This window comes from Pteronotus mesoamericanus, unplaced genomic scaffold (genome assembly GCF_021234165.1).
Source record: "Pteronotus mesoamericanus isolate MK-2021 breed Mesoamerican mustached bat unplaced genomic scaffold, CSHL_Meso_final contig_502, whole genome shotgun sequence".
Lineage (NCBI taxonomy): Eukaryota > Metazoa > Chordata > Mammalia > Chiroptera > Mormoopidae > Pteronotus > Pteronotus mesoamericanus.
Window position 1 is genome coordinate 5,647,126 of NW_026555187.1, and position 25,920 is coordinate 5,673,045.

The following is a 25,920-nucleotide window of genomic DNA, read 5'->3' on the forward strand; positions in this document are numbered from 1 at the left end:
GCCCACCCTCGCTGTGCTGGGACGCGCTCTGGACCCCGCTCTGCAGACGCGCGCACCCTGCGGCCCCACCCTATCCCTCTCAGCCGGCCCAGGCCCTGCCTTGTGGGGGTTCCCTGGGACAGTCTAACTGTCCCTCTGGTCCTAATGCAACTGCTGTGCCTCCTGACAAATTTCAGTCAAAAGCAAGAGCTCCGGAAAGGCCGGGACTTTGACTTTTGTTGAGTTTTGTGACCTCCTTAGACTGCTCTCAGCGGGCAGGAGTTGCCCCTTTGGCGGCGTGTGGAAGGAGGCCCGCTGTGGCCACACCGGACCCCGGCTCTGCCGAAGTGGACGCGCGCGGCGGAGGCTGCCTCAGGCCGACGGGCAGGAGCGCTGCTGCCCGGGGCTGGGTGCGGCGTTCCAAATGAGACACAGGCGCGTATCGCACACCTTTTATTCCAAGTTTCAAGTATGTGTAAGTGTCTGTGATGACACATGGTGTTCGGTGAGTGTCCTCGTCACCCAGGACCCTGGTTATAGCACCGTTAACAGTTACCCCAGAATCAACAACAGAAGCGTGAGTCACTTACACAGGTGGCCGAGTTTTCCTTTTGCGCTATATTCTCAAAGGCCTAGACTGCCAACATAAATACTACTACTTTGTGTTTCCAAGTCCATGAAAATAAAATAACAAAATGAAGGATAGAAGCCATGTGATCATATAGATGCAGAAAAAGCATTTGATAAAATCCAGCACCCATTTATGACAAAAACTCTTGGCAAAGTGGGAATAGAGGGGAACATACCTAAACATAATAAAGGCCACGTATGACGAGCCCACAGCCAGCATCATACTCAATGGGCAAAAACTACAAGTGTTCCCCTTAAGCCCAGGAACAAGACAGGGATGTTCACCCTCACCTCTTTTATTCAACAGAGTACTACTGGAAGTCCTAGCCACAGCCATCAGGCAAGGAAAAGAAAGGGCATCCGATTGGAAAGGGAGAAGTAAAACTGCCTTTGTTTGCAGATGACACGATACTGTATATGGAGAACCCTAAAGATCCCACCAACCAAAAAACCACTAGACCTAATAAGCGAATTTGGCAAAGTAGCAGGATACAAAATCAATACTCGGAAATTGATGGCACTTTTTGACTGTCCTAAATTGTCTATTAGGTAAGAATTTTACAAACGTTACACTAGAGGTCACGGTGGAGCTGGAGAGTATTGTGCCTTTTCCAGGCTGCACGGTGAGGCCCGCCGACAGCGTGGCGGGCCTCGGGGCCCTTCCCCAGGCCACGGCTCTCGGGGGCCTCGGGTGTCGGCCCTCGTGTCTCCCGGTGCTGTGGACCGGTTTGGTGATCCACTGGGTGTCAGGATTCCCTCTGGGAGCCTCATGGAATGGATCAGTGAAGATAACCTCAAAGAATCTGTACGTGGAATCTTCGCCAACCCAGTACGAGTTCAGGAGTCCCAGAGCCCCACAGTGGCACCCCGCTCGCTCCTTGGCAACAGACCGAAGGCTTGCACCCTCAGGAACAGGGCGTTTGCGGCCACCACAACACACGAATCCAAAATATGACCTAGCCTTGCTTGGCCTTGTAGCCCAGCCTCCACGCTTTGTTGGGTCTGGAGGGGCAGGGAGCCCTGCGGCGCGCAGAAAGCTGGCGGTACGCCCGCAGCGCGCCCTGAGAAGGAAGCGCGTCACATTGGACGGCTGCTTCCTCCACAGCCCCTGGACGTACTCGCCAGCACCCGTCTTGGCTTACCTGATGGCTGCGGCCAGTTGGAAAGCTGATGGCATCGCTATACATCAATAATGAACTATCAGAAAGTGAAACTAAGAAAACAATCCCATTTACTATGGCAATAACAAAAAAAAAATGAGGTACCTAGGAATAAATTTAACCAAAGACCTGTACTAGGAAAATTATAAGACACTGAAGAAAGAATTTGAGGAAGATACAAATAAGTGGCATCTTCAATAAGAAGATACATACTGTGTTCATTGGATAGGAAGAATTAACATCATTAAAACATCCACACTACCCAAAGCAACCTACAGATTCAATGACATTCCAATCCAGATATCAATGACGTATTTCACAGAACTAGACCAAATATTCCAAAAATGTATATGGAACCACAAAAGAAACTGGGGAGAAGCACCAACTCTGAGCTCAGAAAACGTGGCAGCATTACTTCTATTGGTGAACAGAACGGAGGAGAGCAGAGGCAGCTTGTTTAACTGGAAGAGTGTTCCAGGCATTCAGATTGGCTGGAAGTGACCTAAGAGGGGAACTGGGATTCAGCCTGACTCCCCCAGGCTGATAAGCTGGTATCGCCGACAAGGCACCTGGGGAGAAAATGGCCCCCTTTTATCAGTGGTGAGCTGAGCGCTGTGGTGTCAGACTCGGGGGAACTGTGGTTCGGATGGGACAAGTGGATGACAACCTGGGGCCCTGGACGAGATGGCTGGTGGCACTTCTCCCACGGCCCTGCGGACAAGCCTCACTCTGTGCAGCAGCCCCCGCAAGTGTCGGGAACACCCCTTCCCCCTGAGTTTGGCTGTGGCCGCAGGGCGCCCGGGCGGAGCAGGGGCTGGACTGGGTGAGGCAGGGCATGGCGATCCATCGGTCAGACTGCAGCTGGGGAAGATGCGCTGTGGCCCGGAGGCGGGAGGTGACACAGAGGCGGCCCTACCGCGTGGAGAGCTGGTTATCTAGGAGCCCACTGAAGTGCTCGAACTTCTTTTCCGTCTCCTCACTGAAGGAACCGCCTGCGGGGCGAGCACGAGGGAGGCAGAGTTTAGCGACCAGAGGCTCAGGCCCTGCCCTGGCGGGGGCGGTCGGCCTCAAGGGCCCTGGAGCCACCACCCCCAGCAGGTGGCCTGCCAGGGCCACCTCTTTGTGATGCCACCAGGGCAGCCACTGGGCCCGGGCACAGGTCAGGTGCGCTGTCAGTTACGCAGAGCGGTGAGTAACCACCAAGAGTGAGGGCCATCGCGTTTCCTGCAGAAGAGAAAGCTCTGCCTCCCCTTCTGGGTCCCCAGCCGTGTAATGCAAGGAACAGTTTCCTTTTTGGCGACCAGAAGCCACATTGGTGCACCAGCCTCCAGTTCTCGACAGAGGAAAATGATCCACAGAGCTGCAAAGGGCCGACGCCCACATTTTTGAGGTTGTGTGTGTGAGGAGGCGGTGGCCTTGGCTCCTACCCTTAAATAATAGCTTCGGAGTGTGTGCTGGGCCCCCGGTCGGGTCCCACCCCCGTGGCCAGAGCTGGCTGCGAAACCCAATCAGCACCTAGGTTAGTGTCTGCGGCACCCTTCCCACGTGTGGGCACGAGAGGCTGGCTGTGTTCCCTGAGCTCTGGACCCAAATTAGGAAGCTGCTCTGGCCCCTTGAGAAAGGAGGGAGGCTCTCGCCTGTCTCCTGCACGGTGGGCTGCGGGGGTGGGCCTGGCAGGCTGGGGGTCCAGTCCTGGGGCTGCTGTGCTTGCCCGGGGTCTTACCTATGTGGCAGTTGTACATCCAGATGCGGTGGCCATCATAGCGGGTCCTGCACTTCATGATGTTGTTGGTGTAGTCGGACTCCGCGACCTCGTAGTTGGGGTTGATGACAACCTGGGGGAGAGTCAGGTCCGACCGTCTGCTGAGTCCTGCCTCCGCCCCCTACCCCAGCACCCCCAGGCCCAGGCCCAGGCCCCAGCGGAGACCAGTCCCGCCTCCAGTGCCCCAAGACAAGCGGGGGCAGGACTGGCCAGAGCTGAGGTCCAGGAGGTGGAGGGGTGCAGCGTCCACATTTCACTGCCTGTCTCAGTGGAGTTCACACGCAGCCCCCACCAGAGGCGAGCCCTCAGAGAGGGCTCCCCTCTCCTGGCTCTCCCGGGAGGCCTGGGGTCGGTAGAGAGGCAGGCGCTGGGGCCGGGGGCCGGGGGCCGGGGGACGCACAGAGGACAGGCTGTGGGAGGGACATAAGGGAGCTGGGGAGCAGGGCGAGCAGAGAGGGTGGGGGCGAGGACGGGCGCCGTGGGAGGTGGGAGAAGGGCTGCCCTGAGCGTGGGAGGCTGGACACTGCTCCTGGCGGAGTGACTTGGAGCTGACCCTCCCGCCGTTGGTGTTGCTCTAGGCCGTCCCTGAGGCCTCCTGGCTCGGCCAGCCCAGGGCCTGGGCTCTGTTGGGGACTGCACGCCCTTGCACACCTTCCTCTGATAGGCCCAGCTCAAGGGGCGGGGCCCACAAGAGCAGGACGAGGGAGGGTCATTGTTGACAGAGGGAGGGTCTCAGTGGGTGGACTGAAAAGGGAGACTGGAGGTGAGGAGCCCAGCAGGAAGGAGAAAGGGGCGGGGGAAGGGCAAGAGACAGAAGCTGCACCTGGGCCGTGGGCCAGACACGGGGGACAGATGACAGATCTCCCCCTTGAGGGCCCTGCGCGAGGGGGCTGCGCTGCCCTGGGTCTGGGGGACAGGGAAGCGGCTTCCTGCCAGGTGAGGTTCTAGGTTTGGGCCTCAGGGACCCTTCCCTGCAGGAGAGCTTGGGCAGACCCTTTAGCAGGCTGGCCGGGCCTCCCAGAGGTGCTGCGGGAGCCGGAGGCGGCACAGCCCCAGCCCAGCGCCGGCCGTTCTGGGGCCGCACCTGGCCCTGCTTGCCACATCCGCCCTAGGCTGTGTCCCGCTTCGACGCTGTCTCTTCTGCTAAGGCTGGTAACCATCCCCCTCTGGGATGGCCTCACATTTCTTTGATCTCTTTTCTACCCAACAGCCTTAGCTGTGCCCTGTCCCCTGTCCCCAGCCCATGCTTGGCTCAGAGCGCCGTGTCAACAAACGCGCACGCTGAGGCCTGTGCCGCTCTCTGCCCCCGAGAGCTGCGCCCCAGGGAGCAGGTGCAGCTCGGGCTCATCTCAGGGGCCGCCCGGGCCAGCGTGACCCACCTGGGGCAGGGGTGGGGGCCGAGAGGTGTGGTCTCCGCCATCCCATCTGACTTTCATTCTACGATTCTAACTCGCGCGAGGACCTGGATGCGGGGACCGCAGGGCCTGGCCTGCCACGGTCCTCGGTTAAGCCGTAATTATTCCGCAGGTGGCGTCTGTCGGAACACAATACGCGAGGGTGCACATGCACCCAGCCAAGTGACTGCAGGCCTCAAAGGCACACCGCCCTCCGTAGTGTACGTGCACAGCGATACAGACGTTCCTTTTTTTAAAACACAGGGCTCTGCCCCTTGGCTGGGCCTCTCCGCGTCTGCCGTTGCGGACTGTGGGTGGAGAAGTGCCCGGCTGGCTGATCCCTAGCCTCTGACACTGCCTGGGGGTGGCTCCTAAAGCCCTTCTGCGGCTGCTGCTGGGCAGGTGCCGGTTCGCCCTAGGGCTGTCTGTAGGGCAGGGACTGCGGGCCAGGCCCCGGGCTGGCTTTCCGGGCACAATGACACGTTTCTGGTCCCCTACTTTGCCACCTGTAGGGCAGGCTGGAAAGCGAGCCGGATAGGGACATGGGATAAATGAGACGTGGGGGATGTGGGGAGACCTCCGCAGGTACAAGGGCACCTGTGCACAGGAGGGGACACAAGGGGGCGCCCCAGTCTCCCCCGCCAGGCTGGGCCCACTGGCCAAGGGGGGAAGCCAAGGCCCCCTGGCTCCTCCCCAGGGCTGGCCTTCCACCCCTGGAGGGCGTGGAGGCCGGCCCGTGCCCCACACCGGCCCCAGACAGGCGGCCTCTGGTGCCGGACATTCTGCCATTATCGAGTCACTTCTTTGCATGGAGAATCGACCCCTCTGCAGACCCCCTTTAATGGGCAGACGTTTCTGGGAGACGTGAGGTGCGGACGTTTGGGGGTGGTTGCCTTCCTCTGAGCTGGCTCGCAGCCTTGACAGCGCAGGCCACGGCAGGGCGAGGGCAGCGGGGGGATCCCGGGCGGAGGTGGCGAGGGCAGAGCCCCAAAGGAAGCAAAAGGGGTAGGCGGCCTTAGCGTCCGTGGGACAAAGTCCCGGCCTGAGGACCAAACCTGGCACAGATGCCTCTGATGTGAGAGCACCGGAGGTTACGTGCATGTGTCTCAGGGGGTCTGCAGCCCACCTGTCCCCGCCCCGCCTGCACGCCTCACACACTTGGGGTACTGGCCCGGCCACACAGGCCTCTGGGGACAGGTCCCCTGCACTCAGGCAGCCTGGCCTCCACGCACGTGTTCTGTGCTTGGGCACTAACAGAAAGGAGGCTGCCTACCACCCCCCGCCCCGCGTGGGGAGAGACCCCTCCTCCCATCAGCAGGGGCCTGGAACTCCGTCCCCCGCCCCTCACCTGGAAAAGGTATTCCCCCGGAGGCACGTCGGTGATGTCCACCCACTGGCAGTCGATGTCATGGCGGTACACGTCCCAGCAGCCCATGGTGATGCCCTGCTCGCCGAAGTTGGCACACTCGTAGTTCTTCTGGATGTCTGCAGACAGGTGCGGAGGGGACCCCAGTCACCACGCACGCCTGGTGCGTCTGCCCTCTGTGCCGCCCTTCCCACGAAGGACCCCAAACTGCCCATCGGCATAACTTGTGGGGGGTCCGGGCGCCTCTATAGGCAGGCCTCGCCCACACCCCCGGCCCCGGGCATGGCCATGGGAACCCCCGCAGAGAAAGGTCACGTGGAGTGTCGGCAGTGGCCAGAGCGACAGCATCCAGCGTCAGACCGGGGCTCTGGGCTGGGCGGGCACGGCTGTTAGGGCACCTGGGTCCCTCTGCAGCCCCCAGCACCCCCCCCAAAGGTACCTCCTTCACATTCGGTATCCTCTAAGCAGAAGCTGGCTTTGTGGCCCTCTGCCACCTTGGTGCCATTGAGGTTCAGGAGATCGTAGTAGGTGAACACTTCCATGCTGTGGTAGTGCCTGGGGCGAGAGACAGGGCCTGGCGGTCAGTCTGGGGAGCAGCTGCCGCCTGCGAGCAGCTGCCTGGCTGGCAACTCGCTTCTGGGGACACCTTGAGTCATGTGGTCCAAAGGGGTGGCCGGTGGGAGAGGAGGGGCGAAGGCACGAGGGGGAACCACGTTGCTGCCGTGGGCTCCAGGGCCCGGCAGCAGCTCGCCTCCGGCCAGTTGTCCCGTCAGCTGCACGAGAGTAACGCCACGTGGGAGGTGGGAGGTGCCGTGCGCATCAGTGAGGCGAACCAGCGAGCACAGGGCCTGGCACACAACCCGCTCAATAGATGACCGGTGTTTGTACCCGGTGCTTTTACGGACCTCCTGTGCGCTACAGTGGCTCTCACAGCCCACTTTTTGATGTCTTTGGAAAATTTTAAAGTGGGAATGTAGTAAAAAGGGAAGGCAAAGAGAATGGGGGAGGGTCTGTGCACTGAGGGGGAGAGGCCGAAGGGCAGGCGAGGGCAGGCAGGAGGCGGGAGCCAGGGAGGGGGTGGGGGTGTCAGCCACAGCTGAGGGAGCGGCGGCGGAAGTCTGTGCTGGGCCCCGGGAGCAGATAGGAAAGGGGGAGACAGCTCTGGAGGCCTGCGGGGAGGGGTGAAGCGGAGGGGCGAGCGCCTGCTGATTGATGTTTACACGAGGTGCCCTCTCTTCACTGAGCGGGGCGGGGGCGGAGGGAACACACGGCGATTCTTGGAAAGTGATGTCTTTGGTTCAGGACACAGAAGGGACACCTGGCTGCTGTGGGGCCGCCCGCAGCACTGGGCTGGCGGGCCATCCTAAGCTGCAACGTGTGTGTCACAGGTCTGTGACTATGGATCGCACCTGTCTCTCTCATCCCAGGGGACATTTGGAAAACAAGGAAAACGGAAGGCCGGGCGCCACGGCCTGGGAGCAGAGCCGCCTGTTCTGTGTGACCTGAGTCGCCTCCCCAGGGGGGAGGGAGTGATGTGGTAAAGCGTCTGGTAGGAGAAATTGCAGAAATACCTACGACAGGGCTTGTGACAGAGGGGTACTCGGCACCTGTCAACTCTCTCTTTATTCCTAATCCTCCCCGTGGTAACAGGAGGAGTATTTGGGTTATTACTACCATTCCTACGATTATTCCCAGGCCCAGGGCAGCTTCCTCGCCTCGCAAGCCTCCCAGGCCTCCCCTGCTTGGCTCAGGCTCCCTCGCTGGCACACGCGCAGTAGGACTGAGGGAAGAGGGGGATGAATGAAAAGGGTAGGTTTTCAGAGAGGAAATTAGAGGTTCTTTTCCTCTTCCTCCAGTGTTTGCCTTGGCTAAAAATAATGTCATAAGTTCCTATGCTGGGCTTTTCCCAGCTCCCTCATGTTTCTGGGTAAAACGGTGCTGAGCTGGGGCCACCAAGAACATTCACAAGGACGCATTCTGTGGCAGCTGAAGTGATGATGTTGAAAGAGTCCCTTTTCGCTATTTGAAGGAGCAAGATGAGGCGCAAGGTCTGACTCATGACCTAAACCATGTTTGCATCTTTCAGAGAACGGCTTCTGTGACCATGTTTACCAGCTGACAGACCGAGAGAAATGGGTTTATGTTCCCTTGTCTAAACACGGCTCAGACGGAGCCGCAGACCAACTGTTGTAAGGCTGACCTCCTCCCGCTCCCCTGCTTCCTGCAAACTTGATTTAAGAGTCTCCACAGCACTTCGGTTTTTCCCCTGCAAATGCCGGGAATACAATGGCTGGCTGGAGCCTCCCAGCTTCCCTCTCTGGTATGTGCGGCATTGCCCTCGGGGCCACGTGTGCCCCGCCACTGGTCGGCTGGAGAGGCTGGGGCACCGCGCGCCCCCCCGCCCCCCACCCCTCTGCCTCCTCTCTCCAGGATGCCGTGTCCTGACCTTTGGAAGTTTAAGACAGGGACAGATCTGCGGGGCAGAGACAGGACAACTTCACTTGGGAAGAAATCCCAGAACGCTAAGGAGACCCGACGTTTGATGGAGTCGTTCACTGTGATCTGGATGGAGGAAGGACTTCTACCGAGAGACTCCAGAGCCCCGCATTCGAGGACACGGTGCTCGTGGAGGAAGACGGTGAGGGACGCACAAGCCGTGACAAACAAAACTAGACCAGAGAAAGGCGAGAGGTTCAGGTGTATTCTTCACTATCCTAGGTCCCCGGGGTCCCAAATGGAACCTCCAGGCAAAAAACGGGTGCGTGCTGTAGAGGAGATGTTTCGCTGTCGTCTTTCCCACGCCTGCCCCCAGGGCCCCATCCCGGGCCTGGCTGGTCCTCAGCTGGGGTGGGACAGGGCTCCGCCCCCACGGCGAGCCCTGCTCCAGTCTCAGGAGGTGCTGCCGCACAGGCAGGAGCCCTTCCGCTCACCCCACCCTGCCTTCCCCACGGCTAGGCAGCCCCCTGCCAGAACAAAGGCCCGCGAGTGTGGCGAGGGCCTGAACTTTGCTCACAGAGTCCACACCGCATTTCTGGGGCTTTCACCCTACACGGGGGCTGCTCCACACATGGGGGAGGCAGGGTGGAGCAAACAAAAGTCTCCCCTTTGCAGCAGAGCCCTGCCTGACCGGGAGGGCCGGCACTGGACTGGCTGCCCACCTCCTCGCGGCTCCAGCTCCCAGCGCCTCTCCTGGCTGCACCCCGCCCCCCGCCCTGTGGGCGGGCCAGCCCTGCGACACCGCTCTGTGTGCTGTGGTGTGTCTGTGCCCGCCTTCATCTGGCCCATCAAAGCTGGGACACGATACGCCAGGTGCGCAGGTGTGGCCCCCCTCCCCGGGGGCGCAAAAAGCAAGGGGGCCCTCATCAGGATCATCGTGTGAGAGAGAAAGACGCAGGGCCCTGTCCTCTATGCCTGGTCGGCGAGGAGACGCTTACGGCTGTCACTCTCAGTGTCATCAGGGGGCTTTCAAAGAACAGGGCTCTGTTCCTCATTGTAGCACCCATTACGTTGGGAGGGATAGTTTTCCTCATTTGCACTAATTTAAGCCAGGATTCTCAACTTCGGCTCCACAGATGGGCTCAGAATCTGCTGAACCAGGATGTTAAATATTCCAGAAAAAAATAATTTTTTTGAGTGGAAGAAGGGCCAGCTTTCATCAGACTCCCAAAGGGACCCGACAGAGTTTGGGGGCCAGGAGTCCTGTTGAAAGGTCCTCCCACAGAGCCCGGAGAAGTACCGAGAGCTCTGGAGGCTGGGTGGGAGCTCGCTCCGCTGCCTGGGTTGCTAGGGTCACAGGGTCTCAGCTACAAACCGGCAGGGGGATCTGAAGGGCCATATGCTCGGCCACACATCCCTTCCCGCACAGCCCTCCCACACCGTTTACTGGAACATCTGCAAGCCCAGAAATGAAACAGGCCACAGGAGAAGCAGGGGCGGGCTGTCAGAAGACCCTTCCATGATGTCACCATGTGTATTCTCAGAGGAGAGCCCATTCCTGGGAGAGCACGCACATGCCACACCGAGACTCCTACCGTGTAATGTCTGGGTGGACTGTCCTGTGGGGCACAGATGCAATTTCCTTCTACTTGTAGACATGCAGGCAGCGTCAGCCCCCGCAGGCCCAGGCTCCTGCCACGTGCTCCCCACGGAAGCCAGGCGCCAGTATGGCCGTGACTTCCCTTTTACCCTTGACTTCCACCTTGCAGGCGACCAACATGCTTCTACACAAAGAGCAAAAATTCTTTGGGTGATGAGGACTTTGAGAACACACAGAAAGTCATTATAAAGGAAAATCAGCACCACTAAGTTCTATCACAGTCCTGTCTTTTGAAACAAGTTGAACAACTCTGCCCCCAAACGGACTCGAATGTGTCTAGGCCATAAGATGTTCCATGATAAAGCAGCAGAGGGACGTGTGATGAAGAGTCAGCGGAGGTGACAGGCAGAACACACCCTTTGGGCTCAGACAGGCCTGAGTCAGTTTCCCCGCCAAACACCAAGCCTCCATTTCCTTCCCCATGAAAACCCGGGTGCCCCGTGCCTGGCACTCAGAGAGGGTGAGGAAACATCAGTTCTGGTGTCCCTCACAGTGATCCCTACATTTTCGAGCCCGGGGAGGCCTAGCGGTGAGCTGGACGGGGGCGTCTCAGACTGCAATGGTCACACGAGCACCTGGTGGCCCTCTTGAATCACAGATTCTAATGTGAAGTCGGCCCCAGGCCCTGGGGTGCAGCACGGACGGTGGGTGCGCCGGCCCATGGCCTCGCTTTGAGAAGCAGGGACCCAGTGGAAAAGCTCTGGCGTGACCAATGTCCGTGGACCCCTGGGGGGCCTGCGGCCGCCGTGTCAGAAGGCTGGGGCCTCCCTCTCTCCCCTTTCACAGATGTGCTCGCTTCCATTTCCGGCAGAAAAATGTGAACATGCAGGGGCCACAGGTTCTGGGTCAGAGGATCAAGGCATAGGAAAAACGGCAAGGCCGGAGGTGCACGGGGTGGCTTCTGTGGGCTCCAGCTGGGGCTGGCTCTGGGATCTCACTCTGTTCCCGTCCCGGGTTTATAGCCCTGGGATCAGATCCACAAACAGAGGCCTGGATGGGACAGGAGAGGTCCTGGGGGATGTGGCCCAGCTTCCTGACATCACACAGCTGGTTAGAGGCACAGCTCGGCTCAGACACCGGGTCCCCTGCCTCCTGGGGCTAGAACGCTTGCCCCCAAACCCCCCGTCTTCTGGGAATATTCAAACTACGTGCTGGGCCCTGGCTGGTGTGGCTCAGTGGACTGTGCACGTGCCTGCGAACCAAAATACATGCTGGTATTTAAAGTGTGTGTGTGTGTGTGTATAGATATATTTAGAGATTTTATTTATTTATTTTTAGAGAGGGGAAGGGAGGGAGAGAAACTTCAGTGTGTGGTTGCCTCTTGTGCACCCCTTACTGGGGACCCAGCCCGCACCCCAGGCACGTGCCCTGACTGGGAATCCAGCCGGCGACCCTTTGGTTCGCAGGCCAGCGCTCAATCCACTGAGCCGCACCAGCCAGGGCTAAAGTATATTTTTAAGTGAACTCAGAGCCAGAGTCCAACCACTGCAGAACTCCAAGCACCCTGCAGAGCACAAACTTCCTGTGGACACACTTGGAAACCACAGACAAAGTTTGTTTCCTAACATTCGCGTGTGGGGGCAGGAGAGAGAACGGGCTCGGGGCAGGGGGGCGGGCCAGGGCGGCTGCAGTGGAGAGCGGCAGGCCAGCGCGGCTCACGGACTCCCTCCAGCTTAGGGAAGCCCCGCCCCTGGACCGCGTGCCCATCCAAGTGACCCTGTGATTCTTAGTGCCACCTGGGGCCTGCAGGACCCTGGGCTGGGGCAGCTTGGGGATGATGGAAGAGAGGCCTTACCTGTGGCAGTCATGCCAGATCCACGCGTGGCGGCCGTTCTTGGGCCGGAAGTCGGACTGGCCGTTGTTGTGGATCTGGGAGGAAAAGCGCAGCAGCCGCCGGTAGCCTGTCCTGGGGTCGGTCTGGGCGGCGGAGGCCGAGAGGCAGCTCTCCTCCATGGCGCACTGGAGCATGAACATGGGCCGGTCCTCCAGGTAGGTGGTCTGCTGCACGATGTCCGCACTGAGGACCAGGTCGGGGGCGGCTGCGGGGCGGGGGGGGCGGCACGGTGCTCAGGCCAGATGCAAGGTCCGGCACGCCCGCCCAAGTCCTTGGCTTGTGATCCCTGAAGTGGGGCACCCCCGCATCCCGTCCCTGCCTGGCGCTGCCTTCTGGACCTGGCTCATGATCTGCCCCTCGAGGCCACCTTCCTGAGGGACACCACCCCAAACTCCTCTTCCCCTTCCCTGGGTGTCCCCTTGGGCCCTGCTGCAGGTATCACGGCAGATGGGCAACACGCTGGAGACTGTGCGGTCTGAGTGGTGGGCGCATGAGGGTTTGCTCTATCATTCTCTCTACCTTTGGGTGGCTTTAGATTTTCCATAATAAAAACCAAACAATAACAAGAACAATGGCGAACAATAGCAATGATCTCTCTACCTAGAAAGAGAACCCTCTTAATTCCTTGGGTTGACTCTTCTGGGAGCGATATAGATCTCTTTTCCAATGTGTATAATATTGTATGTAGATTTATTGTCTGCTTATACTGTTTCCTTTTCAAATATATCTTGACATATTTCCTTGTTAATAAATATCCATTACAACATTCATTACATGGCACATAATATTTAATTCATAACCCTAGCCCATATTTTTTAGATATATTGGCCGCTTGGAATTTTTCCCAGTTAAAGATAAACGGCAATACACATCCTCTAGTAAATCTTCTGTGTATATAACTTAAATGATTTCTTTAGAATATGTTTCTATCAGCGACATTGCTTCGGGGAAGAGCTGCATATGTTCAAGGCTCTGATGCTTATCATGGCGTCAATTCCCTGGACAAGTTCTCCTGGTTTCCACTAACAGTGGCTCTAGGGCTGAGTTTTAAAAGGGCATCTTTTAAACAGGATGGATTTACTCAATTAGTGCATTGCACATAGCAGGTGTTTAAAAAAATTACTGATGGCTACAATCTATAGTAACTGTATAATTGCAGTAGGATCCACTTCTTTACAAAAAGATTAACTGTAAGTTTCCCTTTATAAGGGAGATTCCATTGAACATTTCTAGTACATGCCATTTCACAAAAAAATATTAGATATGGATTATTTATAACAAGGGCCATCAATCTTTTATTTTCTGACACGTGGCTTCTAAGTTTCTCAAGTGCGTGTGGAAGGGCACACAGGTGGGATGTGGGGCTGGGAGTGAGGACAGAGATCAGAGGCTCGCCCTGGCTGGGAGCGCTTTCCCCTTGGAGGACACACACCAGGTGCTGTGCGGGGTGTCCCCGGCACTTTGAGGGGGGTGCTGAAGTCTCTTACTCATTGCCTGTGCTCTGGGCAGCGCTCAGTGGACAGCCGCCTGCTTACGTCTTTCTGAGAGGAGGCCAGCTCAGGAGTCTTAACACAGTGTGGCCTGCGCTCGGCTGGCCCCGGGGCTGCGCGCTCAGTGCCGGCCACAGGACGGCCCAGGCCCCTTGAGATGGGGAGCACCCGCCAGAAGCTCACGGAGGCAGGCCCGCATCCGCTCAGCCGCCCATGCCAGTGATAAGAGACTGCTGGACAAGACAGGCCTCACGTTTTCGCAGGGAGACAGACAGAAGCAGTGTGACACAATGACACTGTGGCCAGAGCTTGAAGAAGAAACGGGCCACGTGCTGGGGACCACAGCGAGGGCAGCCGGTCTGGGGGAATCAGCAGAGACGCCCTTGGAGGCAGCCGCATTCCAGCTGTTCCCGTGAGGGTAGGGAAAGCATGTCAGGCAAAATGAGTGGCACAGGGCAGGTCCCTGAGCTTGAAGCGAGGCAAGGCGTGTGGTCTGGACGCTAAGGAGGGCAGTGATGGGAGGCCGCCTGGAGTGAGGCTGGACGCTGTGAGCCTCGCGCTCGCCCTGCCGCGCTCCCTGAGCTCAGCGGGGGAGGCTGGGTGGGGCTTGAGCAGAAGGGAGCGCCCTTGGGAGGCCAGCACCTCAGCTCAAGCTCAGCTCCGGCTTAGCTCCGGGAGGGGAGGGAGAGGGGGCACATGTCACTGGGGAGCCCAGGCAAGAGCCTGCGGGAATGCAGCGTGGGACACGGTCACCGGAACGGAGGCGGAGGCGGTGGGATGGAGGCCGTAGAGGGGGTTGAGAGGCCACAGACAGGGAAAAATCAAGGTGGACGGGATGTGGGAGTGATGAGGGAGATGGAGGAGGACTTGTAGATTTGGGGCACGTGAAACTGGCAGGGTGAGAAAAAGCGATGACAAAGGGTTGCCTGAAGAACAGACTTTCTCTCTCTGAATCAAGTATTCAGGCACATCAGTGCTTCTGGCTGGAAGGGCTGACGCTCCCCTGCAGACTCGGGGTGACACCGCTGGCAGCCCAAGTGGAGGGCTCTCTGAGCAGCAGCCCCGCGGAGCCCGCTGCGGGCCTGCCTGCCACGAGGACGTGCAGGGCACTGCGTGCCCAGCAACATCGGCCCTTGCAGCACATTTCCTTCACGCTTCTCTCGATTCATGGGTTTGCTTCTATCTCATGGATACTGTGGATTATGTTAATGAACAGCTTTCCTCCTTCCTTTGGCTGCTAGGAAGCTCACTGTGAAATTTACAACCTCTCGGTAGTAAATGTACAGGGCTCTACAGCACATATTTTTAGTTCACCTCGCTCTTGGATTCCCCTGCAGCCACTAACTTTTTGGCCATATCTCCTTTCCTTTCACCTGCTTTTATTTGATGCTACCTTTAATTTTATTTAGGTTTATGTTATCTAAATTTTCTTTTGGAAAAAATGGTATATTACAAATATAAATGGATTATGACGCCAAGAAAAGGCCGTTGACAGCAGTGAGACCGGTTCCCTCTGCCTGGGTGTCCCCCCCAGGGGGCTGGAGAGGGTGAGGATCTGGGGCCTCCGCTCAGGCAGGATGCAGCAGCTTGCGGCGTCCACCCCGGGAGCCAGCGCTGCAGCCAGAGCCCTGCCTTCCAGGGTCGGGGAGGCTGCGTGCGTCTAGAAGGGGCTGATGGGAGAATCGACCTGACCGAGCTCAAGGTTTAGTCTTCTCCCTAGTTCTCTGTGACGGCAAATGATGGTGCATCATTGTTTATTAAGCACCTGCAGATAGTCATTGTCGTATTAAAATTTTCAATTTCTAGAAAAAAACAACTGCAGATGACAGCCGTTAACTAGTTTTGCAGGGTCTGTTCTCAGGTTGTTGGGCCAGATTCCGGCCTCTCCTGCTCCCTGATGCACCAGGGCGTGTTTTTGTACGGCCAGCGGTGGGGAGTGTGGAGCTCGGGGACCAGGTGAGTGGCCCGCCTGCAGGCCGGCCTCTTGTCCTCCCACAGCCGGGAAGGGAAGCACCACCAGCCGGGCCGTTCTGAACCCTGGCGGCGCTTCCCTTTCTGTATCGTCAGTCTCTCCAGAGTGCCCAGGGCTCACCGGGAAGCTGAAGCACCTCCGGGGTGTGGAACAGAAAATGGTCTGCCGAGGAGGGCGGCAGGAAGAAAGCAAGCTAGCACGCACAGGCCATGAGCTGCATGGCTCGCTCGCCTCGGAACCGTCCTCCCAGGAAGGCGCTCTGCTCCTGGCTCGCGGTTAAGAACAGGAGTTCCCAGCCTGCCCGAGGTCGCTCAAATAGTCTACAGTGACCCCGAGATTTGAACCTGAGGCCCCCCAGGCACCCAGGTTGCTCCCTCCTGCTTTCTTTTACCTCCACCCTGAACCCCGTCCACTATTGGGCAAGTTCAGCAGTTGGGGTTGGGGGAATCCCTTTTGTCGTTTGCCCCCAACTTCTCACTTAACAAGAATTAACCTCTGCTCCCCTTTTTTGCTCGGCTCATGGCAGAGGCCCCAGGGCCTTGCAGGGGGGGGATAACCGGGGGCTCCGGCCCCTTCCTGGACCCTGGCAGCAGGGAGAGGGGGTGCACACGACCCTCGGGGAACTCTCACTTTCTGAGCAGACCACTCCAGCCCCATACTGCATTCCGCCCTGGGGGCAGGCCACGTCCTCATCGCGGCGGCAGTGTGCCAGGGACAGCTCCGTTCCCGAGCACTTCACTCCGCTCATGACCACTTTGTTGGCATTGATGTTTTCATGCCAATACCAGGTCTCCTGGAGAATCAACAAAAGGAATGGTCAGCATGTTACCTTGAACGGTCACTTTCTCATATTCTACCGACATTCAGCCTCACCAACGTCTCAGAGCTTTATGATTCCATTTTGCAGATGGAGACAGCAGAGGCACAGAGAATCATTTACCCAGGTCGTGCAGCTTGTTGGTGGCAGAATGAGTGAGAATCCTGGTCTTCTGACCGTGGGACTTGGGTTCAGTCACTCCTCCCTCTGGAGAGAATCTGGTTGTTTTGGCCAAACAGCTGTTCAATGTGGTGGGTCAGGAATAGCAGGCGCCTGCAACCCGTGCTGCCACTGACCCACCCTGAGCCCAGGGCAGACATCACTAATCAACCACAGCACTTCTCTGAGCCTGACTGTGACCTCAGAATCATCCTCGACCCAGTGCTGCAGGGAGATGTTACCAACTGATCAGACATGGCACGAGAGAAGAAGTGTATATGGCGGTAGTTAGCTTCATATCCATACATCCTGCTGGCTCTGTTTCTCTAGAGACCCTGACTATACATCTGTCACCTCTAGACAGAAAACAGGGCCCCTGCCTGGAGGAGCAACAGGACTCGCGCTCAGCGACGGACGTCAGGCGCGGGCCCAGTCTGCGAGCCAGGCCGTGGCCCAGACGCCTTGGCTACGGGCTGACAAGGAACAGGAACAGCTGGGCCACTGTTACGCTGCAGTGAGCAGTTTTTCTGCTCCCCAGAGAGAAATGGAGAGGACCCTGGCTTGTCAGGAGCCGTATCAGCAGAGACGCTGCGCTGCCCTGAGCAGCTGGGCTCCCCGAGGGGGTGGGCAGCAGTGTCAGAGGCCACAGGGCAGCGTCTGCGGGTGCCACACCGCTTACCCTGCACTCGGCAGGCGCTCAGGCCCAGCAAGGCCACCAGGGCCCTTCCAGGTCTCACCCTTTCAGACCCCCGTCCCAAGCAGGGCCGCCTGGGCACAGGAACTGGAGGCAGGGTTAGCAAAGCCGAGCAACCGGGGGGGGGGGGGGGGGTGGCGGGGTTCCAGCTGGCTTCCTGCTCTGAGAAGCTGAGGGCAGTGTTTAGAGCCAGGATCCTGTGGACCTGGGATTCATTCCCTGTCACAGGGCGGAAACCTGAGGCCTGGAAAGGTGGCTGCTTTGCCCCAGACCATTGTGCTGTGGGCTGTTGGGAGCACAGCTGGGAAGACGTTCTGAGCTTTGTCTCCTGCTCCCCTCCCCACGGCCTCTTTCTGACCCTGTTCTACCCTGCCTGTGCCTGTTCCCCCGCCGTCCAGGGGCCAGAGGGAATAATTTTTGTTTATCGTCACCTGAGGACAAGTCCACCAATTGCAGAGAGAGGGGAAGGGAGACAGAGAGAAGGGAGAGAAACATCGATCAGTTGCCTCCCCTATGTGTCTTGACCGGGGACCGAACCTGCAACCCAGGCATATGCTCTGACTGGGAATTGAACCTATGGACCTTTGGTTCATGGGATGACGTCCAACCAACTGAGCCACACCGGCCAGGGCAGAGGGGATAATTCCTGAAGCCAAAAGCTACTTGTCTCCTGCTGCTTTTCAGTGGGGGCGGGAGCTTGGCTGCCCTTCCTCCTTTGAGGAAGGAAAGTGGGTGAGGAGGGCGCAGCTGCTGTGATGAGGTTCTGGATGGCTTAGCAACTTAGCAGCCGACCAGCGGGACAGTGCGTGAGCACGGACGGCCGCTGTGAACACGCTCTGGCCGGGGGGCTGCCGACGGGGCGCGCTGGGGCACATGGCGTGCTGGGGCCTGGCCTGGGCGGTCTCTACTACCGTGCAGGACTGAGCTGCTTCCCTCTGCCAAGGGCACATCAGGACACCCCAAGATTAGCCCTCGTCCTAGGGTGAATCCCAGGGCACAGAGCTGAGTGGACTGGCCCTCACTCTGTAATGAGGGAATGGGAGGGTGGGTGGGTGGGGTTTGTGTGTGTGAACCCCGCCCGAGGACTCAGAGTCGTGAGGGGCAGAACCGAGGTCAGGATGCGGTTCCTGGAGCCCCCCGCACCTGGGAGGGGTCTGAGGCCGGGGCGTCTCACCTGGAAGGCGTTGCTGGCGAACCCCAGGCCCAGCTGCCGGCAGACCACCATGGCCTCCACGATGCCCCAGTTCTCGCCACACACCGTGCCCCACACGAGGGACCCGTTCCTCTCCACCAGCACCTCCACCCGGCCCTCGTAGGGGTTCCGGCCTCCGTGCAGGCGCAGCTGTGGAGAGAAGGTGGGCACGGTCACCAGGAGGGGACAGAGAGGAGCAGTCCCACGGTATTGCCATCAGTCCCAATCTTCCCTCACCACGGGGTCCTGCCTGGGACACCGTCAGATCCAACAGCGGCACCGAGAGCCTACTGCGTTCTGGCGCGGTGCCCAGCCTGGTCTAGCATATCAGGTCCCGGCATCCCGGGGCCCTCGAGCCTAGGTAACCGGGGCCCCCCGACCGCCACTGAGTGCCACACAGCATCTGCCTCTGCTCCCCACGAGGTCCCCAGCGGGGGACTGCTCTTACAATAAGACACTTGGTAGGATGCACCCAGGGTCTCTAAAATGCCCACGCCCTCTGCTTGGCTGTTCCAGCTCCCGATCTCACCTCTTCCCACAGCGCCCCCTGCTGTCCTCTCTACCCAGAACTCTCCTCTGCGACCCAGAGAGCCAACCACCTACTGGATAATTACACTCAGCACCTCAGAGACCTCCAATCGGAACTTGCCCTCTCTTCTCTCTCCAGCTAAACCTGTGCTGTCTCTCCCCCTAAACCTGTGCTATGTCAGCTAAAGTCGCTACCATCTCTCCCGGGGCAGCAAACTTTCTATAAAAGGCCAGCCGGTAAATATCTGGGCTTTGTGGGCCATGTCCCCTCTGCTGTCAGCACTCAGCTCTGCCACGCAGTGTGTAGGCAGTCACAGTGACACATTGATGACTGGGCATGGCTGTGCTCCAATAACACTGTATTTACAAACACAGGCAGAGGGAGGGTGTGGCCTGCAAGCTGCAGTCTGCTCATCCCTAATCGATTCTGTTATACAAGCCAGAAATCTGGGAACCATCCTCAACATCACCCCCGCTTCATCCCCCACATCCTTGTGGACTTTAGCTCGCAGGTCTCTCCCAACCCCCGGCCACCGCGCTTCTCCCCTCCTTCTCCCGGGCACCACCATCTCTGGCCTCTAGTCTCGCCTTCACCTCCTTCAAAGAAAAGTGGGAGACCTGTTTGCTCATGTAATTCACAGTATCCGTGAGATGGAAGCAAACTCATGAATCCAGAGAAGCCCATTCTCTCCTCGGAAGCCAGAGGCGTCTTTAAAAAGCACCTGACCGGCCACTCCCCTGCTTAGAACAAGCCAGTGGCTGCCCAGCCCCCAATGCTCCCCTCTGCCGCCTGTCGTGTGTCTCCCTCATCCTTGTTCCCCGGCCCCCGGGCACGTGGGCCTCCTTTCCGCTTCTGTGGCTGCCTGGCCTTCTTGACCACGTCCCACCGTAAGTCCCCCATTTCGCATGGAAGCCCACTCCACGGGGAGGCCCTGTCCTGGCCTGTCTTGTTCCTCCTGCCAGTTTCACACCCGCTGACGGTCCCCGCCCCTGGGGTCAGCGCCCCCGCACACCCCACGGCTCCCTGTTGTGGTGGGAGCCCTGACAGCCGTGTTTCCTGTTTTGCGTAAGGCACGCGCCTGACTTCAGCTTTGATTACAAGGCACCCCCTTTCAAGGCATCTGCCTCAGGTAAACACATGGGCGGCCACTCGGCTGGACAAAGAGCGCCCCCTGCCGCCCCCCACCTGAGGGTCCTTTATTTTAGAGATCTGGGTTGATTTTGATAACTGCCACTCGGGCCACTGTTTTCCCCTCCCTGTTATGTTTTACATTCAGCAATAAAAAGTGAGCCCACAGAACCCTAGGTCCCCACCCTTGGCCACAGTAAGAGCAGAACCCCAGCCCTGAGCTCTTGCTCTCTACCTGTGGTTTCAGTGCGTGGCCCGGGCGCACTGCGTAATCTCAGTCCTGTAAGTAATAAGTCTGTGTTTTCTAAGTTCTCTAATGGCTGTTGCTCAAGGGCATCTTGCAATCTTAATAAGAGCCACAAGGCCCAGCACAAAACAACTATACGTCTCCTTAGCATTTGTGACAATTACAATTGAGCGACCTTACAATGTGTTTAACATCTGTCTCTGTTAGAATATAAGCTCCAAAGGGCAGTGCTGGATTTGTCAGCTCTTCGGTGTGACCAGCCTCAAAGACAGCGCCTCAGGAATGTTAAGAATGCACAACTATTTCTGGAACGAATGAGTAAATAATCAGTCCTACCAAATGAAAGCATGGATCAACTTTTATGAGCTCAAGCAAGGAGATCTCAAATTTGGGGAAGGATTCTAAAACCGCAAACCTTAATCCGGGTACCTCACCTTGCTACCCCTTAAGCTCCTAACAATTCCTGCCTTTGGGATAAGGCATGACCCCTCCAGGAATTGAAGGGGTCTGGTCAGCAGTCCTTAGCAACAGCACTATAGCTGACCAGTCCTTAGCAACAACACAATAGCTGACCAGTCCTTAGCAACAGCATGACCCTTGGGGTACATCTCAATTCCTGTTATGGACTAAGGGGCTGCCAGGCTCAATGAGGTCAGCGGGCAAACAGATAAGCCAAGGACAGCTAGGATGTTCATCTCCTTCCCAGGGCTGTTGAGTACATAAGTAAAATGAGATAGTTCACAGAAAGTGCTCAGGCAAGGAAACTGCTCGTGGAATATCGGACACCAGCACAGCAACGATCATTACTAGCTGGGGGTCCCGTCAGAAAACAGAACTCTCTTCAGAGCAGGCAGAAGGGCTCAGAGCAGGCAAGAGGCCTGGCCTTCAGGAGGCCAACGTGGCTTTCCCGAGTGCCGCTGGCCTTGCCGTGACCGGACAGACAGGACCAGCTCCAGGTCTGCGGCCTTCATTAGCCACTCAACGCAAAGTCTCCTGATCCACCTAGGGATCAGCTCTCTCCTCTCCTTTACTAGCGGAGCAAACTGAAGCCTCAAAAAGATTAAGGAATCAACTACTGAGTGATTGTTATAAACCAACCTGTGTCCCAAATTCATATACTGAATTTATACGCTAATCCCCAATGTGACTGTATCTGAAGACAGAGCCTTTCAAGAGATAAATAGGTCAAATGAGGTCATGTGGGTGGGGCCCTGATCCACAATGACTGGTGCTCTTACTAGAAGAGGAAGAGACACCAGGGACGCACAAGCAGGAGGAAAGGCCAGGCGAGGACACAGTGAGAAATCTGAAAGCCAAGGAGAGGCCTCAGGAGAAACCAACCCAGCCGGCATCTTGATCTTGAACTTCCAGCCTCCAGAACGATGAGACAATAAATCCTCATTGTTTAAGCCACCCAACTCTGTGGCATTTTGTTCTGCCAACCCAGCTCACTAACACAACAATAAAACTCAGAAGTCTCGATTCTGCTGCCCAGCGCTGTTGCCAGTACCCGTGGGGTCCCAAGCCTGGCCCTGCGGAAGCCTGACCGCCTGCCGTGGCGCGAACTGGTGCCGCCCACAGGGATTTCTTCCGGAGGACCCCCGTTCCCTTCCCGGGGGACCGAAACAGCAGATCCAGGTGTAAAACTCTCCCCTGCTCTACAGTTGAGAGCAGAGGCCACCTCCCGGATCAGGGGGGCCGGTGGGAGGGGGAGGGCTGTTTGTGTCGGGAGTTCTGCTGGCATTGCCGGGCCTGGCTCAGCAATTCCCACCATAAAACAGATCTCTCATTTGGGTTGAAAACCCCACTCCACCCAGCTCCAATCTGTCTGAAGTGCATGGTGCTGCAGCACACCAGCTCAGAGCACGTCGGGTTTTATGGCTCCGTTATGGCTGTTAGAATGCCGCTGGGTAATCACAGATGGCCACCTTCCCGCAGCTGTGGGGCGGTGGCCCACACCCCCGCTCCCCCACGAGCAAACGTATGACGCTGCCGGGTGCTATTGGGTTCACATCATTGGCCTGTTGGGCAACAAGTTGCACGTGATTTATTGCAGTTGGCCATCCAGTAGTGCTGGTGACGAGGTCAGGCACCACTGTGCAAGCAGGAACCGGGCTAGGGAACCATCCTGCACCCGGCTGTGTCTGCGTTTGCCATTTTTAAAATAAGCACTCAAGAAGCTCTTCCTACGTGCCTCCCACCAGATGATGCACAGACCTGACCACATTCAGGGCATAATGAAGAGCATTAAATAGGATTTACGGGGTCTTCTGGTTAGGTTGGACAGACCTCCCAGCAAAGAGGAAGTCATCTGTTGGCTACCCTTGTGGGCAAGGCCACCCAAGCTAGGAGGCACAGTGTAGGTTTTTCGAGACCCTTGTCTCAAAACAGGAAGGCATGTCTCTGGATTAATGCTGTTAAGGTTCCCTTTTCTTTCCCTCTAATTACCAAAAGCCAGTCTTCTGTCCCCAGATACTGTCTGCATTGTGCTCACATCTGTGTGACTTGCAGACCTGCTGTCAATGTGGTCCCTCTGGGTCCTCGGAGAGGGCCGCTGCCAAGGGTGTCCCTCACAGAAAGGACTGAAATGCGATCACCCCACACACCCAGCCCAGCGCAGGCTGTGACATGCTCCACATCTGCCAGTAAAGACAGCGGCGCTGTTACGTAGGTTTTCTCATTTGGCTCAGGTACAAATGCTGGGTGGCCATGTCATTAACAGTGATGACGGCAGAGCCAGAGCCCCTCCTGAGATCAGCACCAGAGCCCCTCATACCACCCGCTAGAAACCCTCAGAGTGAGGCCGCTCGGTCTCTACAGTCCCTTCTGCGTGACCGGTCTCTTCACCTTCTTCTGGAAGCCCATGGCAGGGATGTTGCATCTCACACCAGCATCTTCCTCGTGGTTGCAGCCCTGGGACTCAGCATTGAATTTGCAGTCTATGATGGACTTCTCGTTCCCGGTGCACTCGATCTCGTTGAGATGGATGGGTCCTATCCCTGGGGAAGAAAGCAAACGTGGGAAGAAAAGCATTCCTACGAATGCTTCCGAAGGAAAGTTTCTGCAACTGGCAAGAAAATCCACCCACCTGGTGATTCTCACCGGAACCCCCAGGTTATCTGTAGCACCGCCTCTCTTCACCGACAAGCAATCCATTACCACGTTCTGTTCACTCCCCCAAAGCCGAGTGCTTTTGCTTTCTCACTCCTGACGCCACGACACTAGTCCACCCCTGCCATCTCCCACTTGGACGAATTCAACAGCCTCTGGTCTCCCTCCCGCTTGCTTATTCCAAAAATATTTCCACACGGCAGCCCGAGAGGTTTTCTAATGCAAATTGAATCATGTCACGTCTCCTCTGAAATCCCTGCAATGGCTTCTCACTGCTCTTCATGGCAAAATCCATGGTCCCCAAAAGGCCCAGCAGGCCCTGGGGGGGTCTGACCCCACTTTGCCTTCCGGCTCTGCCAGCTCCTGGCCCTCAGCCACCACCGCCTTTTTTGGCTGCTCCATTGAGCCACATGTTTCCCTCCATGTGGACCCCCTACCTGGACGGTCTTCCTCCCAGTCCTCACCAGCTAACTCCTGCTCGTCTTTCGGGTGCCCGGCTTCCATGCCATTTCCACGAGGAGCCTTTCTGACCCCACCTAAGCTGGGTCTCCTCAGGGAGCCTCCCACGGAGCACTCCGCTTCACGTTCAACGTCTGCCTGCCTCCCTGCTAGGCTAGAGGTGCCACGAGGGCAGGCACCCCCCGTCTGCGTTCCTTTGTATCCCCAGCCAGGCCCCGGCAAATAGGGAGTGTAGCAAATAGTGTCTGAACGGCCGTGTGGACTGCGCTGAGAAGCTGTTGTGTGTCGGCCCCTGTGTGAGGTGTTGGGACTCCTAAGAAGAAGCCAGGCCCTGTCACGAAGGGTCACAGCCAATTCACAGCGGAGGCAGGCATTTACGCAAAGACTTGTAATACGATGCGGTCAAAGGTGGACCTGACTACCTATGTTTTGAACCCAAAGGGAGGGCCCCTGGCTCTGTCAGGGGGTTCTGGAGACACTGGTATCTAGGCTCACTGAGACCAAAGATGAACTTCTAAGAGCCTCCCATGAGAGAAGGTAAGAGCCAAGTTCTAGTTCCATGGAAATTCATAAATGATGGAGCCTCCAATTCCTTGGAATTTTACAAAATTAATAAAAATACATCAGGGGCTATGGCTGGACGCATCCAAAGACTCGGAGCGGAAAGGCGGAGACACAACACAGAGCCTCAACAGGGCGAGGGGACACCCCGGCTCATGAACTAAGAGGGGCACAGGAGGGGGCAGCCACCTAGGGCTCCGGTTCGATCGGACAGGCCTGCGGGGTGAGGGCGAGGATGGCAACGGCGGTGATGAGGGCGGTGCTGAGGGCGGTGCTGATGAGGGCCTCTGATGTTCACTGACTCTCCTGAAGCGCGCACACGCCTGGGACCCAGCGGCAGCGCACAGAGGTGGGAAAGCCAGGGTGGGCCCCCCTCTTCCCCACACCATCCGGTCTCGTGGTGGGCTGCGCAGGGCAGGAGGCAGCGACGGGGGCCCTGGCCTGGGTGTCCAGCTGCAGCTCGCCCAGGGCGCTCGGCGGGCTCCTGGCTGCTTTTATTGACCTGGGTTTGACCTGCACTCTGACCCCCGGCTTTCCCTTGCTCCTGGGTTCTGACTGGACCCTGGATTGCTCCCCACCTCCATCTTGGCCCTGCTCCTTCTCCTTGTACAAGCCCTGGCCCCAGGTGACCAGCGCTCTGGGCAGGGGAAAGGTGCTGGGATAAAGCCACCCCCGACCCTTGGGGCAAGGAATGGACTCTGAACCCACCATCAACTCTGCAGGTTGCAAGCACAATTTTAAGAGCCCAGAAGAATAGAATCAGACATCGCAGAGTGTCTTGCATGTTGTAAAGATTAGCATTGTTTCACACAGCTTTACTTCGGCTTTACATGTGTAGCACGTGCCGTCCCGTGTATTTCTGATTGGGGGTTGTAAACAAAGGGGGTTTAGGGCCAATGCTCTATAGCAGCGACTTCCAATCTTTTTCATCTCACATCACACATAAACTACTTACTGAAGTTCTGCAGCACATCAAAAAATGTATTTTTGCCTACCTGTCAAAAAAATAGGTATAGGTTTAATTCATTCACACCAGACAGCTGTGACTGTATTGGCTGTTGTCATTTTTTTACATTGACAATCTACGGGAAAAGGGGTCTGTGCCCCTGACTAAGTAGTCAGGTGTTGCATGTATTAAAAGTTCTTGCGGCGCACTGGTTGAAAGTCGCTGCCCTAGAGCTTCCTGCTCCCATACAGCAGCCCCGGCCACACTGAGCACGTGGAATGTAGCCAGTCCCGACTGAGCCACATCCTGGGTTCCAAGGAGTTAGTACACAGAATGTCAGCTAGCTCATCAATAGCATTTCTATTGATTTCATATTGACATCAAAATGTTTCAT

At 57.5% G+C, this 25,920-nt stretch overlaps 1 protein-coding gene and 1 pseudogene across 1 annotated transcript in view; both read right to left on the bottom strand.

Annotated features, from left to right (window-relative positions):
- Window positions 1-433: 433 nt before the first annotated feature.
- Window positions 434-2,606, bottom strand: LOC129074930 (60S ribosomal protein L15-like; annotated as a pseudogene).
- Window positions 2,607-2,612: 6 nt separating this feature from the next.
- The window catches only part of LOXL2 (lysyl oxidase like 2), a 57,323-nt gene continuing 34,015 nt past the window's right edge, over window positions 2,613-25,920 (bottom strand). Inside the window, exons 6-13 of the mRNA XM_054578788.1 lie at window positions 23,297-23,448; window positions 18,528-18,695; window positions 16,314-16,476; window positions 12,183-12,426; window positions 6,731-6,846; window positions 6,274-6,410; window positions 3,493-3,604; window positions 2,613-2,761 (exon numbers count right to left, since the gene is read on the bottom strand). Of these exons, the coding sequence (XP_054434763.1) occupies window positions 2,682-2,761; window positions 3,493-3,604; window positions 6,274-6,410; window positions 6,731-6,846; window positions 12,183-12,426; window positions 16,314-16,476; window positions 18,528-18,695; window positions 23,297-23,448 (1,172 nt within the window). The 3' untranslated portion in view covers window positions 2,613-2,681. The remainder of the gene's footprint in view (window positions 2,762-3,492; window positions 3,605-6,273; window positions 6,411-6,730; window positions 6,847-12,182; window positions 12,427-16,313; window positions 16,477-18,527; window positions 18,696-23,296; window positions 23,449-25,920) is intronic.